This window comes from Odontesthes bonariensis, chromosome 9, assembly GCF_027942865.1.
Source record: "Odontesthes bonariensis isolate fOdoBon6 chromosome 9, fOdoBon6.hap1, whole genome shotgun sequence".
Taxonomy (NCBI): domain Eukaryota; kingdom Metazoa; phylum Chordata; class Actinopteri; order Atheriniformes; family Atherinopsidae; genus Odontesthes; species Odontesthes bonariensis.
In genome coordinates, this window is record NC_134514.1 from 29034433 (window position 1) to 29052472 (window position 18040).

The window sequence follows — 18040 nt, forward strand, 5'->3', positions numbered from 1 at the left end:
GTGGAGCTGAGCTGACCAATCACATCAGACTGGGATTTTCAGGAGGGAAAACCTCTGTAAAGCAAACAGTATTCAGCCCGAAGAAAAAAAAAGAAGAAAGGTAAGCACTCACAGCTGGAGTCTTCAGTGGCTCCTTTTTCTTCTTCTCTTTCTTCTCCTTCTTCTCTTTCTTCTTCTTCTTGTCCTTCTTAGCCCCTGCGCCCCCGGCAGTGGCCGTGAGCTGGGCACGCTCACGCTCCTGGCTCACCAGGCTGCGGTAGTGCTCGTCACAGGGATGATCCCAGGTGGACTGGCCCGAGGAGAAGTTGAAGTAGTAGATGTCCCCCGTCACATCCTGGCTATAAGAGGAAGAGGAAGAAGGAAAGGGGGAGTCACTTCTGTACCTCAAAAAGGCCACGAGAAGGAAATAGCAGTAGATGGATAGATGGATGATCGTACTTCACAAAATTATACATAATTCCATCTAACTACATCTCAAACATTTATGAGAACATAAACAATAATAAATAACACTTTAATTTGGACATGAAGTGCTAATAAAGGCACTTAATTTTCCATGGCATAGAATCAAAGCTTCAGATTGCAGCTAAAATGGCCAAAAAAACTAATCTTATTCCTTTGATTCGTCCATGATTAATAATCAGTGCAAGGTAGGCTTTGTTAAGATGCATTCAAGATTGTACTTTCCTGTGTACAAGTATTAAAAATTCCTCATATTGTGTGTTGTGTGGTTGGAGGTATAACATTGCCAGCTGCACTGTAGCTAATATCTCCCCAGTTATGTTGTCAAAAGAAGGTAGATCATAGAAAATGGGCCTTTGTTGAATATCTAAGACATGAAAATGCACCGTGGTACTAACATAGCTGAAATTCAAAAAGCTCCTGTCTTTGGTTACGGCTTCTCTCTCCTTGCTTACCAAGGCTTCCACTCTGGAGGCAAAGGGGCGACAATGCCCTCCCTGGCCAGCCACAGCAGCTCTGGCTCATTGTCGGGGTCGATGCCGATCTCACGTGCATACTCGTGGATCTCTGACCAGAGGGGGAAAAGAAGATATGAGAGGAGCTTAATGAATGTATCTTCTCAAATGTGCAGCGTGATGTTGCAAACAGAGCTGTAGAAGCTGAATTTAAAGGCACATTAAAAGAGAGTGAGAAGCACATACTTTCTGTAAATCTGGTCACAAAAGGATCTTCATTTATCCACTGTGTCAAATACATGACACTGCACCGTATTACTGTGTAATACACTGATAATTAACATATCAGTGTAAAGTTGACCATGCAGGTGCATATTTTTTGCTCGAGTTGAAAGTGCATACACCTGTATCATCCAATTACATCCCTGCAATGTCACAATAAGCTATAACTATGACTCAAACGTACCTTGTTCAGAAGGAATGTAGGTCTCATCGTAGTCTTCTTCAAGGATCAGCTGGTCTCCAATGAGAGCAGCTGCAGTCATGGTTACTGCTGAGACAAGTGGGAGGAGGTAAACAGGGTGACTGGCAAATGATTCGTGCCTGCATGTTGTAACATGATGCAGGAAATTAAACAACGACGTCGCTAGTCCCGATTGAAAACTTCAACACTATTTTTTTTTTTTAAAGTGAACATCGTATCCACTAATTAAGATTAGCTAATGGGATTAACAAATGAGCCAACATGTCTGTTGTACAAAATAAAAGAGAGGTCGTTCTTGAGCCTGGGAGAAATTGTGCATCTCTACAGTCAGAATAATAACGATATCGACGTGCAATTATTTGTAATGATATTGATGTGTACAGTAGAAGGTAAAGGGGTGGGCTAAGCTAATCAACGGTAGCATCTCAGCTAATTTGAACGTTAGCTTTAGGTTAGCTCGGCAAGCTAAGTAGTTGGGGAAGAGGTGATTCGTTGCAAGAAATTTACCTTCCAAACTTTAAATAGTTGCTCATTAGCGCTTCTATCCAAGCCGATTAGCTTTCAGTTCATTAAAACATGCATGATGTATCCAAACTGGGAAAACATGCGAAAGTTACTCCTCAAACATCATCTCCAAGGACGCTACGCTCGTTTTCTGTTGACGATGGAGAGGCATGGCTCTGATTGGCTGAGCCCCGTGATGCTTTTACGTGTGCTCAGAAGTCTAATATTCGCCGAAATACGCAGCACTAAAGTGCGTGTTGTGTTACATAGATTGTATGAACCATGTTTTGTTTTTTTTAATTTGGTTGGAAATAAATGATCAAACATATCTTCCGTATAATCATTTATTGAGGTATTGAAAGATAAAAATAACCTATGACGAAATATATTATTTGTAAAATGGGATTTTTTCCTCCTTATACCTGTTATGCAGATCAATGTGTTCAAAACATGAATTTAAGTGCTCATAATTTTATACTGCTTTTGAAAGCACTAATAACAGCTACATCAACTTCTGTCCTTATTACATTGACAGTTTACAAGGGCCAGTAGAGAATTTTCCACTCTTTGATTCCTCACTGGGTTGAAGAGATTTAAAGGGTCTCAAGGCTGTAGGAGGCCTCTGAAATCCAGATTTACAAACAGTTTCTGTAGACCTAATGCATCTGCACTTCACTTACTTTTCTCCCTCGTGAATTAGGAAACCTGAAATGGAACGAAGAAGCTGCCAGTTCAGCAGCCCTGTGAAATGAGTCCGCTAATGGAGATGCACATTTTCATGTGTCACAGATATTTCTGTTGTGCATAAAACACAACATCAAGTTATTGTCTGAGGTACAATGAGCCCAGTGAGTAAGACATTACAAAGGGACCAACTGCCCGATAGCCCTCTGACTTAAAAGAAGGACAGTGATTGTTTTGTTCCGTTTTGTTTTTTTCTCTCTCTGATTATCATGTTCCCATTTCCCTCACTGGGCAACAGTCTGCCATGATGTAATATCTCATTCACTTAGCACGTTGTATCAAAAAGATAGCCTTTACTCTACTTAGAGACTGAGGCAATGCCTCTGCTCTTCACAATTTAGAAATGGATCGATAAAGATTAATAATGTTAATATAACTTGAAAAAAAATAAAGTCTATGAACAATTTGCCATGCCTCTCCTTGATTCACTATGACTGTAAGGAAATAAATGATTTAAAAGAAAACACCACTGAACACTTTATTGTGACATGTGGGTGAAAGAACAGTTTTTTTAAAGATGTATGTTAAAAGAGCTCAGTAGCTGCAAGTATATTTATACAGTGTGAAACTTTCAATTGGTTTATTTATATCGTGCCAAATTACAACAAATGTCATCTCGAGGCACTTCAGTGATACAGTCCAGATAGATAGAGAGACGACTTTATTCAATTCAATTCAATTAAAAAATACTTTATTTATCCCAGAGGGAAATTAAATGTTGATGTAGCTCAATTAAATCAAAGAGTTATTATAAATGCTGATGGCTGTGGGCAGGAAAGATTTCCTGTAGCGGTCCGTTTTATTTTTTATGTCCGTTTATTAATCCCTTTGGGAGGTTCCCTCAGGGAAATTGAAATCTACATCTCACTCGCACTCAGCACTGTTATATACAGAAATGTACAAAGGACACAACAGTGGAAAACACCCAACATCAGCACCTGTATAAAGATAATAATGATAATAAAAATAATAATAATAGTAATGTTATAATATTAGAATACTAGTAATAGTAATGAAAATAGTAATAATAGTAATAATGGAGATAATAATAAATAATATATAAATTTAAGTATAAAGAAAGATTAAAATTATTAAAGGAAGATTATTGCACACCACAGATATCATTGCATTCCAATTCAAACCAACTAAATTCCAATTCATTCTAATCACAATCCAATCAAATCCAATTCGTTAAATAAAAAATTTGCCCAGTTCATACATATAGAGCCAATTTAAAAATAATTTCCGAGTGAAGGAAACCAACAGATTGCACCGAAACTTCTTTTCAGCGTTGGAGGCTTTGCGCCTGAAGCATAAATCAGGCTTGAAAGGATGATGGTGCACACGCTATTTTAGGGGAGGTTAAATGCTAGGATCCTGCTTGTAAAATGGCAATCTCTCTCTCCAAGCTTGCCACTCTCAGCAGGGTGCTACATTAACACTGTGTTGCTAAGTGATGCATTTGTCCAGTCCTACAGCCAGGAAGGGAGATTTGACTGAAGAAAAGTTTCGGTGCAATCTGTTGGTATCCTTAGCTAGCTTTTGAAATGAATTATGATTACAATGAGTTGAACTCCAATTGGCTTGAATTGAACTATATTATTTAAGTGCCTTGAGATGACATTTGTTGTAATTTGGTGCTATATAAATATATATAAATTGAACTGATGTGATATCAGCTTGCTGACTTCTGTCTTAATCAAGCTGATGTTGATTTCTGTCTGAAACGTAGGAGAGTAGAGCAAGATTACTCAAGTTTACACAAATATATATATTTATATAAATTTTCTGCATGGCACAGTAAGTGCACAAAACGGTTGCAGGACCATAGTTTCAAACATGTAATGCTACTCAACTTTTTGACCACAAGAGGGCAGATTAGGAAACCTTGACTTCTAGATGAATCTTTCTATGAAATGCGTGGTGAATGGTGAATTCCCCATCCCGTGTTTATCTATTATGTGGGTGGCTTGTTTTTAGCATAAGGGTGAATGGCCTCTATGTCTTGGGCAATGCTTTAGAATTACAAACAGGCCTTGAAACTTAGATGCTTAACACCTACGCACTGCTGCAAAATAAATATGACTAATGTGAGGGCAATGGATTCAGGTCTTTGGGAATGTGATAGTAGACAATATTGCTCTAAAACTACCTCTGGGGTGCCATTCTTGAGGAGATATGTAATGTAATCTCTCAGGATCACTGCATGTTTTTCACACTGTCAGACATTAACAATTTAATCAGTAAAGGGCTTTTGAATGCTGGTGAGTCCTAACTTTTGATAACACACTTTGGTAAACTGCAGTATCTAGGGAACATGCTTAAGTGAAGCAAATTGCCGCGGAGACCCATAAACCAAGCAGATAATGCTCCTAATTGCTGATCAACTCACTCCATGTATGCTGCCATAGAACACTCCCAGCTGTGTCCTCACTATTCTGATTATGTGAGCATTTCTGAGGGGCTCAGTGCGTCACTTATTTTAGGATTAAATAATAACTCTTCTGTATCATCTGAATTGTGCTTGGTTATCTGAGTTCAGGGTTGGATTGTCTTGCTGTCAAGCTGCACAACCCTCAGGGCAATGCAACCTACAGTGAGACTCTGCAAGCTGGGCTTCGCTCCAAATATCTGTATTAAAGTATTGAAGTAACCTCAGCAGGTGTGACATTGCAAAACCACGACACTACACTTAAGTAGACGGGTAATAGCAATCTGAAGTGGAGTGTGTGTGTCAGAGAAAATGAGTGAGCGCGCCCGCCACACTGTTGCGCACAGCTGAGATAACCTCCCCTGCTGGTCTGGGAACAGTGCTTCATCACGGGGGCAGCTGGAACAATGACGTGACCTTTGAACCTCCGCCAGTGCCTGATCAAATGGTGGATTTGCTGATCAAATATGTATCAGCTCCAGGCAATTACCCTGGTTCTGTTTCTATATGGGGTTCTTGATCATAAGGATAGAAGTTACTTTTCTTAAACAAGCACTGATAGACCAAATCACGTCTAGAAGAAACCACCGCAACCTTTTACATAGATAAGAATGTCCTAAATGGTGTCTATTTGGTGTCACTGTCTTAAATTAAAACAAGATTACTCGTTTCACCTCAATGTTGTTGCTACCATTGCCGAGCTCTATTTGAGTAGTATGTATTATCTCTAATTCTCATGTATTTTTCTGCTCATTCTTGCCCCTCCTATAAATTGAACTTTGGTAAAAGACATGCAGCATCAGCAGCTCCCCTACAAGCTAGAAGATCTAAAGACCTATTGATAGCGGTTATGAGGGCAGTGATCAATAGACACGACACACAGCGTGGATGCTGAATCAATGCACAGCAATGCAAGCAGTCTCAAAGGTTGCTGTCCCTGATAAGAGTCTTTCTTCTGACAAGGCCTGTTTCACTCTTGGTCAGCAGCTCTGAACAGTCGATACTGTATGCAGAACACTCTTATCTCATAGGCCAGGGCAAAAGCCCTAAAGACCACTGCACAATGACACACTGTGGTGTAATCTGCTCTGCTTGCTGTGTGAAGTGGATGCCTGCTATAGAAGATTATTCTTTCTTCCTTTTTTTTTTTTTTAATACTAACATGTTCTGTCTGACAAGTGTCACAAAATAGCGAAGGGCATTGTCAAGCTGCTTCTATAAGGACCCATGGTGACACAGGTGTAACAAATGATTAATACTAAAATGAATGTATCAACAATGGGCAATGAAACATATGTAACATTACAGATCTTTGACACTTGGTGGTGGCATTTTTTTTAGAAATGTGATCTATGTGGTCCATTTGATCTGTTTTATCTTCCCTGTACTTTTTCTTTGTAGAAAAATCGGTCAGGGTTCTTATGGGTTAGAGACAAAAACAGTATTTTTCAATGATATTAGGCAAAGAAACTGCTGAGAAAATGTGCTTGAGAAAATAACTGTTTTTGATTCTCATCTTTGTCAAATGACTGAAAGAGCAGTAAACTAATCACACACCCACATTATGTATTTTTTTTAGTATTATACAGTTTAAATGCGGATGTTTCTACGTGATATGACATCATCTATCATAACGGTTCCATTATTACATTTTCAGCTCGTCTGCAGTATTTTGCTAATTGGTGTCAGAGCTGATAACAGAGTCAATAACAGCTCTGTGAACGTGGCAGCGGTACGTGACTCCTCTGTCTTGTCAGCTTGAAATCGCTGTGAAAACTCAATGTAGTCAGAAGACACAACGGCAAACCATCAATAGGAAAAGCATATGGAAAAATGGGGAGACATGGCATGCTAACATGTGAACTCAAAAGGAGTTTAGAGGAATTGCTGCAGATAAGAAAATCCCAAAAAGAGTTTCTCGAGTTCTTTCCAAGTTTTTCTTTGGACCCTGACTTCTTTTTCAATCCTTGAACCTGAATATTTTCAGAGGAATGTCTTATTTGTATGTTAAGCCACTGTTATAAATTGGCTTTATTCTTAGACTTTATGTATTCATATTCTGTAGTTCACTAAATAATCTATGTTCCTAGTTTGTACGTTTACACTCTGCTCATACAAACGAAATGTATGTCAGATAGGTCTGGTATAGTAGATACACGCCTGAAACAACACTCACACACACACATTGTTTATCACATCCAAAGAACACGACAAAGACGGTGGATGGCCTGCTCATATCACTAGCAAATGTCCAATTATACTTTGTCGAGTGTAAGTACAACCTCTGTGAGATAAAGGTGGACATAAATATGAAATGTGTCCGGATATTGGGGCTCTCTCTGATGGAGGCCCTGCGAGGGCTCTGTCTCTCCGAGTTCAGCACGGCTAAACTTCACATGTGACCACGAATAAATACTTTGTTTAACTTAAGATTTCTCCAGCTTGTTCTTGGGTTTCCAATAAAAGAATCGGGCTAACAATTTGGTGCCGTGGACCCGGATTGGCTGACTCAGACTGTCCGAGGGAGGACTGCTGGAGGTGATGGGGACCCTTTTTTCAGACAATTTGAGGCGCCCGAACATAAGGTGAGTAGAAAACCTCTTATATAAATATATGTGAAATTTCTGCACATTGGTCATGCTAAATTAAGTTGTCTGAATTAAGATGTCCTCATTAAAAATCCAAGTATAAATTTACTGTCTGATGGTCACATTGAATGTTGATACGTAAAGTATAAACACATTTGAAAAAATTTGAATATGTCACAAAAAATTATCAATGAGTAGAAAACATGTAAACCCGGCTCTTTGGGGTCGGCATTATTTGACACCTTGACTAGATGGCAGAAAAAAGCAGAAATATTTCTGGTAAAAGTTAAATTCTATATTCAGAGACAGTCCTCTGCACAACTACCACATCAAATGCCAGTCAAGACGTTATCTTCTCCAGAGACACATCCTACTACACAAGAAGATAAGACGCCTCCGTCCAACATAACTGACACATTTGAATCACGGTCAAAAGAAACCCAATCACAGGAAGCACCATTTGAACCTATCTACATGAATAGATCAGGGGCTGCAAATGGTGGTCCCTCAGTATATGACCTGACTTCTGTGTTTGAGCAAAACAGGCCGAGTGAGTGGACAAATCGTACTGCAGCACAACCAGAGAGGAGATCTTTGTCATCATTATGTGAGTCAATGTGTAAGCTGTTCTTCTTTGCGTTTATCAGCAGCAAGCAAGTCTTCATTGCACAGGCATGTGGGAATAATAAATATAATAAAACAATTCTAATGCGTTAGCAAAAACTTTTCTATCAGGAGTATTCCATCATTTTGCTCGGAACAGAACCTCTTTCCGAGAAGGTTAAGACCTTCATATCTCAGATTATAACTCTGCAAATGAGCACATTTCTAATATCAAGTATCACGCCTCTACGTGTATGCAAGGACTACATGTATAAATATTTCTTGATATTATTCTGTGTGTATGTGGCCCCGAACCCATCCTCTTTGTTCATAATGGCCTAAACTATATGTGGTTTGAGCAGTGCCAAGCCCTCCTCTCCCATACCTGCTGACCCACCCAAAAAGTCAGCAGCACAAGGCCACAACGCTCACCTCAAAGATAAAAAATAAAGGATGAATTAAGTTCAACTAACCATTAAAATAAACCTATGTTGCTAATTCTAATCTGTATGAAAACATGTTATGGTATCATGTGATGTTGGAAACAGCTCTGATGTCACACTGTTGGTACCACATGAAGTGTTTCTGATTCAACTGGAGCAGAAAAACTAGATGCTGATCCTGAACTGTTTGTGGACGGCTCAGCATCACGAAACACAGCCACTGGTAAGAATTTAAGAACATTTAGTAGCAAGTAACAAGTGAGAATTAAACTGATTATGCTGAAATTGTCTCTTAACACTCTGAGCTGCATTAAGAGAGGACAGACAATATTTATCCTAAACAGGTAAATCAGTTAGTCTTTGAGAAGAAATGGCTGCTTTCTTGATGCTGTGCTGCTCCCAATATAAAATCTAACCACAAACATTTCTGTCCTGCAGCAGAGAGCAACACAGGAGCAGAAACGGCAGTGGAGGAGTTTGGCAATTAATTACTTCTCAAGTTTTCCCAACAAAATTCTGCGTGTGTTTTTGTCTTCTTTTGTCTTTGTTATGTGTTGTCTTATGTTGTGTCGCTGTGGTGATGTGTTCTCTAAATGAAATGCCCAAAATAAATCCAGGAAGAATACAATGTTTAAAACAAGACATTCAGTTGCTGAAAACTGTCAGAACAAAACGTTCTACAAATTGAGACTTTATGATTTCCACCTGAAGCAGGACTGAGATCAGACAGTCAGACCATATGACAAGATAAGGTTTGCTTTTATGACAGCCACAGTGACCAGAGAGCCGTACAAGAGAAACAATATATCAACACGATTAGCAGTTTCTAACCCTGCAGATAAATGATAAGTGAATGAAACAGTATGGCATTGGATAGAATGGGTGAAATAGAAATAAAATGCTGTTTACAGTTAAAGAGATTCCACTCAACCATATTAACAAACTGAGAAAAGGAGTGAATTTTAGATAATTTTAAATAATTAGAGGTCTGAGCCGCTCTGATTGGAAAAGGTAGATTAATCCGTTTATAAGAAAAGTTTTTGTGACCTCAGCCTCACCCTGTTAAACACCTACATCAACTCAAGAAGCAGATAAAACAAAGCAGTGAAACCCAAGGCCACATACAGACACACGCACACTCACACATACACCCACACACACACACACGCCACACATACTGGGAGGAAAAAGTCAGCAGCACAAGGCCACAACGCTCACCTCAAAGATAAAAAATAAAGGATGAATTAAGATCAACTAACAAATAAAATAAACCTATGTTGCTAATTCTAATCTGTATGAAAACATGTTATGGTATCACGTGATGTTGGAAACAGCTCTGATGTCACACTGTTGGTACCACATGAAGTGTTTCTGATTCAACTGGAGCAGAAAAACTAGATGCTGATCCTAAACTGTTTGTGGACGGCTCAGCATCACGAAACACAGCCACTGGTAAGAATTTAAGAAAATTTAGTAGCAAGTAACAAGTGAGAATTAAACTGATTATGCTGAAATTGTATCTTAACACTCTGATCTGAATTAAGAGAGGACAGACAATATTTATCCTAAACAGGTAAATCAGTTAGTCTTTGAGAAGAAATGGCTGCTTTCTTGATGCTGTGCTGCTCCCAATATAAAATCTAACCACAAACATTTCTGTCCTGCAGCAGAGAGCAACACAGGAGCAGAAACGGCAGTGGAGGAGTTTGGCAATTACAGTGGGGAAAAAAAGTATTTAGTCAGTCACCAATTGTGCAAGTTCTCCCACTTAAAAAGATGAGAGAGGCCTGTAATTGACATCATAGGTAGACCTCAACCATGAGAGACAAAATGAGAAAAAAAAATTCCGAAAATCACATTGTCTGATTTTTAAAGAATTTATTTGCAAATAAGGGTGGAAAATAAGTATTTGGTCACCTACAAACAAGCAAGATTTCTGGCTGTCACAGACCTGTAACTTCTTCCTTAAGAGGCTCCTCTGTCCTCCACTCATAACCTGTATCAATGGCACTTGTTTGAACTCGTTAACAGTATAAAAGACACCTGCCCACAACCTCAAACAGTCACACTCCAAGTTCCACTATGGTGAAGACCAAAGAGCTGTCGAAGGACACCAGAAACAGAATTATAGACCTGCACCAGGCTGGGAAGACTGAATCTGCAATAGGCAAGCAGCTTGGTGTGAAGAAATCTACTGTGGGAGCGATAATCAGAAAATGGAAGACCTACAAGACCACTGCTAATCTCCCTCGATCAGGGGCTCCACGCAAGATCTCAGCCCGTGGGGTCAGAATGATCACAAGAATGGTGAGCAAAAATCCCAGAACCACACGGGGGGACCTAGTGAATGACCTGCAGAAAGCTGGGATCAAAGTTACAAAGGCTACCGTCAGTAACACACTACGCCGCCAGGGACTCAGATCCTGCAGTGCCAGACGTGTCCCCCTGCTTAAGCCAGTACATATCCGGGCGCGTCTGAAGATTGCTAGAGAGCATTTGGATGTTCCAGAGGAGTATTGGGAGAATGTCATATGGTCAGATGAAACCAAAGTAGAACTGTTTGGTATAAACACAACTCGTCGTGTTTGGAGGAGAGTGAATGCTGAGTTGCATCCAAAGAACACCATATCAACTGTGAAGCATGGGGGTGGCAACATCATGCTTTGGGGCTCTTTCTCTGCAAAGGGACCAGGACGACTGGTCCGTGTACATGGAAGAATGAATGGGGCCATGTCTTGTGAGATTTTGAGTGCAAACCTCCTTCCATCAGCAAGGGCATTGAAGATGAAACGTGGCTGGGTCTTTCAGCATGACAATGATCCCAAGCACACTGCCAGGGCAACAAAGGCGTGGCTTCGTAAGAAGCATTTCAAGGTCCTGGAGTGGCCTAGCCAGTCTCCAGATCTCAACCCCATCGAAAACCTTTGGAGGGAGTTGAAAGTCCGTGTTGCCCGCCGCCAGCCCCAGAACATCACTGCTTTAGAGGAGATCTGCTTGGAAGAATGGGCCAACATTCCAGCAATGGTGTGTGCCAACCTTGTGAAGACTTACAGAAACCGTTTGACCTCTGTCATTCCCAACAAAGGATATAGTACAAAGTATTGAGATTAACTTTTGTAGGTGACCAAATACTTATTTTCCACCCTTATTTGCAAATAAATTCTTTAAAAATCAGACAATGTGATTTTCTGAATTTTTTTTTTCTCATTATGTCTCTCATAGTTGAGATCTACCTATGATGTCAATTACAGGCCTCTCTCATCTTTTTAAGTGGGAGAACTTGCACAATTGGTGACTGACTAAATACTTTTTGTCCCCACTGTAATTACTTCTCAAGTTTTCCCAACAAAATTCTGTGTGTGTTTTTGTCTTCTTTTGTCTTTGTTATGTGTTGTCTTATGTTGTGTCGCTGTGGTGATGTGTTCTCTAAATGATTTGAAGTTTTTTCCACAGCAAAAGGAAATTGATGGTACTGAATTCTGCAGTAATGCTGCACAGCATTGAGTTATATGAGCACACAGGGGTTATATCAACTGGCCAGTTGTTTTGTTTTGGGTTATTTTATTTTATTTTATTTCATTTTATTTTATTTGGTTTGGTGGTTTTTGTTTTGGTTTGGGGGACATAAGGAAAAATTGGGCACTAGGATTGAACCTGTCAAGAAAAACATGTCCTGAGTATAAAATACAGTGCAAATGACAAATTGCTCTGGTGTGCTGCACGATTTGTTCTCCTACTAATATTAATCCACAGATTCAGAACCACTACGGGACTCACAGCCAAGCAACGGACAAGGAGTCCATCTGAAATTCTGGAAGGCCGTGCCCATCATGCCAAGATGATGGTTGAACAATCACACAATCTTCAACCACGGTCAACATAATACATCTGAATTCTCTCCTGAATTGTCCTAAAAGCAGATTAGTTAGGGAGAAGGGGTGGTAAAGATCCCTTTATGGAAGTGAAGTGCTGGGAACCTCGCCTTCCAAGATTAGTTCCGGATCAGAATGCTGAACTGATGTTCAGCCATGAGGAGAACCGAGCACCAAGCAGTGACAGGATTGGACCAGAAGAAACTGAGCTGCACTACACGACTCGGCGCATGGTCATCATAAAAATATTCACTTAAAAAGAAATTGTCAGTACATGTCATGGTTAAATGTTCTGTATTGTTTTGTGTTTTGTGCCATAATGCTTTTCGTTTAATCATTTAGTTAATTCGGAATAATTTTAAGTGTATAAATTGCCAATCATGACTATGTCCACTGTCAGTGGTGTGACTCGGCTGTTCGGAGCGGGACCTTAGACACTGAAAGGTAATGAGGTGGTCGGTCGCCAAGTGGAAATGGGGCCATAGGAGAATTTTTCCCGGTTCAGCCATCGGGTTTTCACTCCTATTCGCTGCAAACAGTGGACGAGCCAGCTGGTAATGTTAATTGCCTTAAGCACTGTTTGAGTTTCAATAGTTTAGAATTTTTTTGTAGCATTAGTTAATTATTGTTATGTGTTGTGAGCAGGTATGGGTGAGGAGGGCTTGGCACTGCTCAAACCACATATAGTTTAGGCCATTATGAACAAAGAGGATGGGTTCGGGGCCACATACACACAGAATAATATCAAGAAATATTTATACATGTAGTCCTTGCATACACGTAGAGGCGTGATACTTGATATTAGAAATGTGCTCATTTGCAGAGTTATAATCAGTGAGATATGAAGGTCTTAACCTTCTCGGAAAGAGGTTCTGTTCCGAGCAAAATGATGGAATACTCCTGATAGAAAAGTTTTTGCTAACGCATTAGAATTGTTTTATTATATTTATCATTTCCACATGCCTGTGCAATGAAGACTTGCTTGCTGCTGATAAACGCAAAGAAGAACAGCTTACACATTGACGCTCACATGATGATGACAAAGATCTCCTCTCTGGTTGTGCTGCACCTTAAAGTGGCCGCGGCCTTGCAGTTTGGGGCCCTGCTAAGTTGGCTGCCGCTAACAGGGGTGAAACAATACAGAATATAACACTCCTACCTCATTTTAATTGACATGATAAAATCATGCCAAAAGGGGGGAAATGTTATAAATTGGCTTTATTCTTAGACTTTATGTATTCATATTCTGTAGTTCGCTAAATGATCTATGTTCCTAGTTTGTACGTTTACACTCTGCTCATACAAACGAAATGTATGTCATATAGGTCTGGTATAGTAGATACACGCCTGAAACAACACTCACACACACACATTGTTTATCACATCCAAAGAACACGACAAAGACGGTGGATGGCCTGCTCATATCACTAGCAAATGTCCAATTATACTTTGTCGAGTTTGTCCAGGAAGAATACAATGTTTAAAACAAGACATTCAGTTGCTGAAAACTGTCAGAACAAAACGTTCTACAAATTGAGACTTTATGATTTCCACCTGAAGCAGGACTGAGATCATACAGTCAGACCATATGACAAGATAAGGTTTGCTTTTATGACAGCCACAGTGACCAGAGAGCCGTACAAGAGAAACAATATATCAACATGATTAGCAGTTTCTAACCCTGCAGATAAATGATAAGTGAATGAAACAGTATGGCATTGGATAGAATGGGTGAAATAGAAATAAAATGCTGTTTACAGTTAAAGAGATTCCACTCAACCGTATTAACAAACTGAGAAAAGTAGTGAATTTTAGAACATTTTAAACATTTCTAGTATCAAGTATCACGCCTCTACGTGTATGCAAGGACTACATGTATAAATATTTCTTGATATTATTCTGTGTGTATGTGGCCCCGAACCCATCCTCTTTGTTCACAATGGCCTAAACTATATGTGGTTTGATTGGAAAAGGTAGATTAATCCGTTTATAAGAAAAGTATTGGTGACCTCAGCCTCACCCTGTTAAACACCTACATCAACTCAAGAAGCAGATCAAACAAAGCAGTGAAACCCAAGGCCACATACAGACACACGCACACTCACACACACACACACACACACACACACACACACACACACACACACACACGCCACACATACTGGGAGGAAAAAGTCAGCAGCACAAGGCCACAACGCTCACCTCAAAGATAAAAAATAAAGGATGAATTAAGATCAACTAACAAATAAAATAAACCTATGTTGCTAATTCTAATCTGTATGAAAACACGTTATGGTATCACGTGATGTTGGAAACAGCTCTGATGTCACACTGTTGGTACCACATGAAGTGTTTCTGATTCAACTGGAGCAGAAAAACTAGATGCTGATCCTGAACTGTTTGTGGACGGCTCAGCATCACGAAACACAGCCACTGGTAAGAATTTAAGAACATTTAGTAGCAAGTAACAAGTGAGAATTAAACTGATTATGCTGAAATTGTCTCTTAACACTCTGAGCTGAATTAAGAGAGGACAGACAATATTTATCCTAAACAGGTAAATCAGTTAGTCTTTGAGAAGAAATGGCTGCTTTCTTGATGCTGTGCTGCTCCCAATATAAAATCTAACCACAAACATTTCTGTCCTGCAGCAGAGAGCAACACAGGAGCAGAAACGACAGTGGAGGAGTTCGGCAATTAATTACTTCTCAAGTTTTCCCAACAAAATTCTGTGTGTGTTTTTGTCTTCTTTTGTCTTTGTTATGTGTTGTCTTATGTTGTGTCGCTGTGGTGATGTGTTCTCTAAATGAAATGCCCAAAATACGCTCACATAATGACGACAAAAATCTCCTCTCTGGTTGTGCTGCACCTTAAAGTGGCCGCGGCCTTGCAGTTTGGGGCCCTGCTAAGTTGGCTGCCGCTAACAGGGGTGACACAATACAGAATATAACACTCCTACCTCATTTTAATTGACATGATAAAATCATGCCAAAAGGGGGGAAATGTTATATATTGGCTTTATTCTTAAACTTTATGTATTCATATTCTGTAGTTCACTAAATAATCTATGTTCCTAGTTTGTACGTTTACACTCTGCTCATACAAACGAAATGTATGTCAGATAGGTCTGGTATAGTAGATACACGCCTGAAACAACACTCACACACACACATTGTTTATCACATCCAAAGAACACGACAAAGACGGTGGATGGCCTGCTCATATCACTAGCAAATGTCCAATTATACTTTGTCGAGTGTAAGTACAACCTCTGTGAGATAAAGGTGGACATAAATATGAAATGTGTCCGGATATTTGGGCTCTCTCTGATGGAGGCCCTGCGAGGGCTCTGTCTCTCCGAGTTCAGCACGGCTAAACTTCACATGTGACCACGAATAAATACTTTGTTTAACTTACGATTTCTCCAGCTTGTTCTTGGGCTTCCAATAAAAGAATCGGGCTAACACCACATAACACTTATCTGTGAATCATTTATGCATAAAAAAGCGTACCTAACTCTTGAGATGAACCAGTGCTGTGTCTACACAAAACAGAAAAGAACCAAATTAGTTAGAATCCCCAGGCACTTTGTTACTAGCAGCCTGTCGCAAATCTCATCACCACAGACGGGGGCTGGAAAGAAAATGCACTAATCAATCGAAAGCTTTGTCTTTCAGCTCAGCTCCCTCTTCACAACAAAGGACCAGTGCACTGGCCTCATTACGGCTGATGAAACCCCAATCTGTCTGTCCATCTCTCTCTCTCCAACTTGCCAACATTCAAGAACCCAAAATACTGAAACTCTTCCACTTGAGGTAGAGACTCATCTGTGACCCGGAGGGAGCATTCCATCTTTTTACATTTGTTTTTATTTTGAAAAGGTTCACACTCCAATGCAAGCTGAAGGTCATGGCTTGAAGAAGCCAACAGAACCACATCATCTGCAAAAAGCAGAAATGTGATCCTGAGATTTCCAAACTAGACTAGTTCTTGTTAGTGTTGACTTTCAAGCTTGTTATAAGTGTACAAACTATAGCTTTGCCTTATATACCGTCTTTCCTTGTACACGTGTGCATGTTCCAATTAAACCATGTACCTATTTCCCATTTCCCTGGCTATAAATAAAGAAATGAGGGGTGGCTCAAGACTTTTGCACAATCAAGTACTTTTAGAGTAGCTAAGCAAATTTCCAGAATGTGGCACAACTGATTTGACACTATAATCTCTTGATTCCAACAAACAGCCTTTCAAAGTTACAATAATTTAAGGCAACACAGTGAAATAACTATTTACCCTATTTTCAAACAGTAGTCAATCCAAGCATTCCAAACTCCTCATATCAAAGGATTCCTTAAAAAATGGCCTATTTCATTCATTGTGAGCTGTTGGAGGCTTTTAACACAGTTCTTGTTTATAGATTATTGTGCAGTAATAAACTTTTTTTAAAATACGTATAGCTTCGTGCCATGTGTTGCATATGGACAGGCATGCACTGGACATGTTATAGTTGAATGCAGTTATTGATCAGAGACTAGGAGTTATGCAACAAAGGTAGACGAGTGCTCACGGTGACTAAACTTGCACTTGGTAACCCTGTACTGTGACTCAATAGCTTTCACTCTGAAGACTGCTGTGGCCGGATACATAGAAAGAGACGTTTCTCTGAACCGACACACAGATGCTTGCTTTTACTACAGCACATAAACACACAAAGATTAACTGTGGAGGCATTTTCCTGAAATCTTACATAAGGAGACAATCCATGTGGTTCTGTTGGTCATGATGGCTGGGTTTACTTGACAGAAGGTATTATTATTATTGTTATTATTATCATTGTTATTATTGTTACTACGGTACAATAAATGCATATACAAGTATTGTTTGGGACCATCAACTGTGATCCCTTCAATTGCTCAAATCACATGAAGCCACGATGACAAAGTCCAGTGGTTATAGGACAACAAACAACAGGAGAGCACACATCACTCTTTGACCTATTAATCATCACACATGCGACACTGAATAATTTTGTTATCGAAAAAAGAGTCAGATCTCTTTTGGTACTTTCTTAATCAGGGCATTACATTACATTTGTATCATTACTGTGTGTGTGTTTGTTATCCACAACTGGATTACTTTGGGCTGCTAAGTATTGCATTTCCGAGAGTTGATTGCATCAAGTCGAAGCCTTCTTCTATTTGCTCTTGCTTGTTTTCCTTGGCAGCTATTTGAAAGAACTACATACACAAAAAATAAGGCTTTCCTGAAAAACACAAGCCTGCAAAACAACTTCACTGAGGCAATACGGAAACTGTAAAAGTATACAGGTTCCTTTCTAACTTCCCAAACTCCCTGGCTATGAGTCTGCACCACAGGTTTTTGTTTTTATGTCCATGTGACAGCTTGGCTACAGAATTATTAAAATAAGGCCTTAATCTACAATTTAAAAGCTCT

General features: G+C 39.6%; 2 protein-coding genes across 6 annotated transcripts in view; one reads left to right on the top strand and one right to left on the bottom strand.

Moving 5' to 3' along the window:
- cep164 (centrosomal protein 164) overlaps window positions 1–16180 on the bottom strand; it is a 32368-nt gene extending 16188 nt beyond the window's left edge. For 2 of the 4 annotated variants that reach the window (XM_075473928.1, XM_075473925.1), the window contains exons 1-4: window positions 1909–2074; window positions 1384–1467; window positions 918–1029; window positions 113–338 (exon numbers count right to left, since the gene is read on the bottom strand). In XM_075473928.1, the coding sequence (XP_075330043.1) occupies window positions 113–338; window positions 918–1029; window positions 1384–1462 (417 nt within the window). In that variant the 5' untranslated portion in view covers window positions 1463–1467; window positions 1909–2074. Of the gene's footprint in view, window positions 1–112; window positions 339–917; window positions 1030–1383; window positions 1471–1908; window positions 2075–16098 lie in introns of those variants that run through there. The other 2 variants (XM_075473927.1, XM_075473926.1) reach the window with 2 other exon arrangements.
- The window catches only part of LOC142388547 (apolipoprotein A-I-like), a 282451-nt gene that overhangs the window by 262166 nt on the left and 2245 nt on the right, over window positions 1–18040 (top strand). The gene's annotated exons all lie outside the window — the stretch shown is intronic.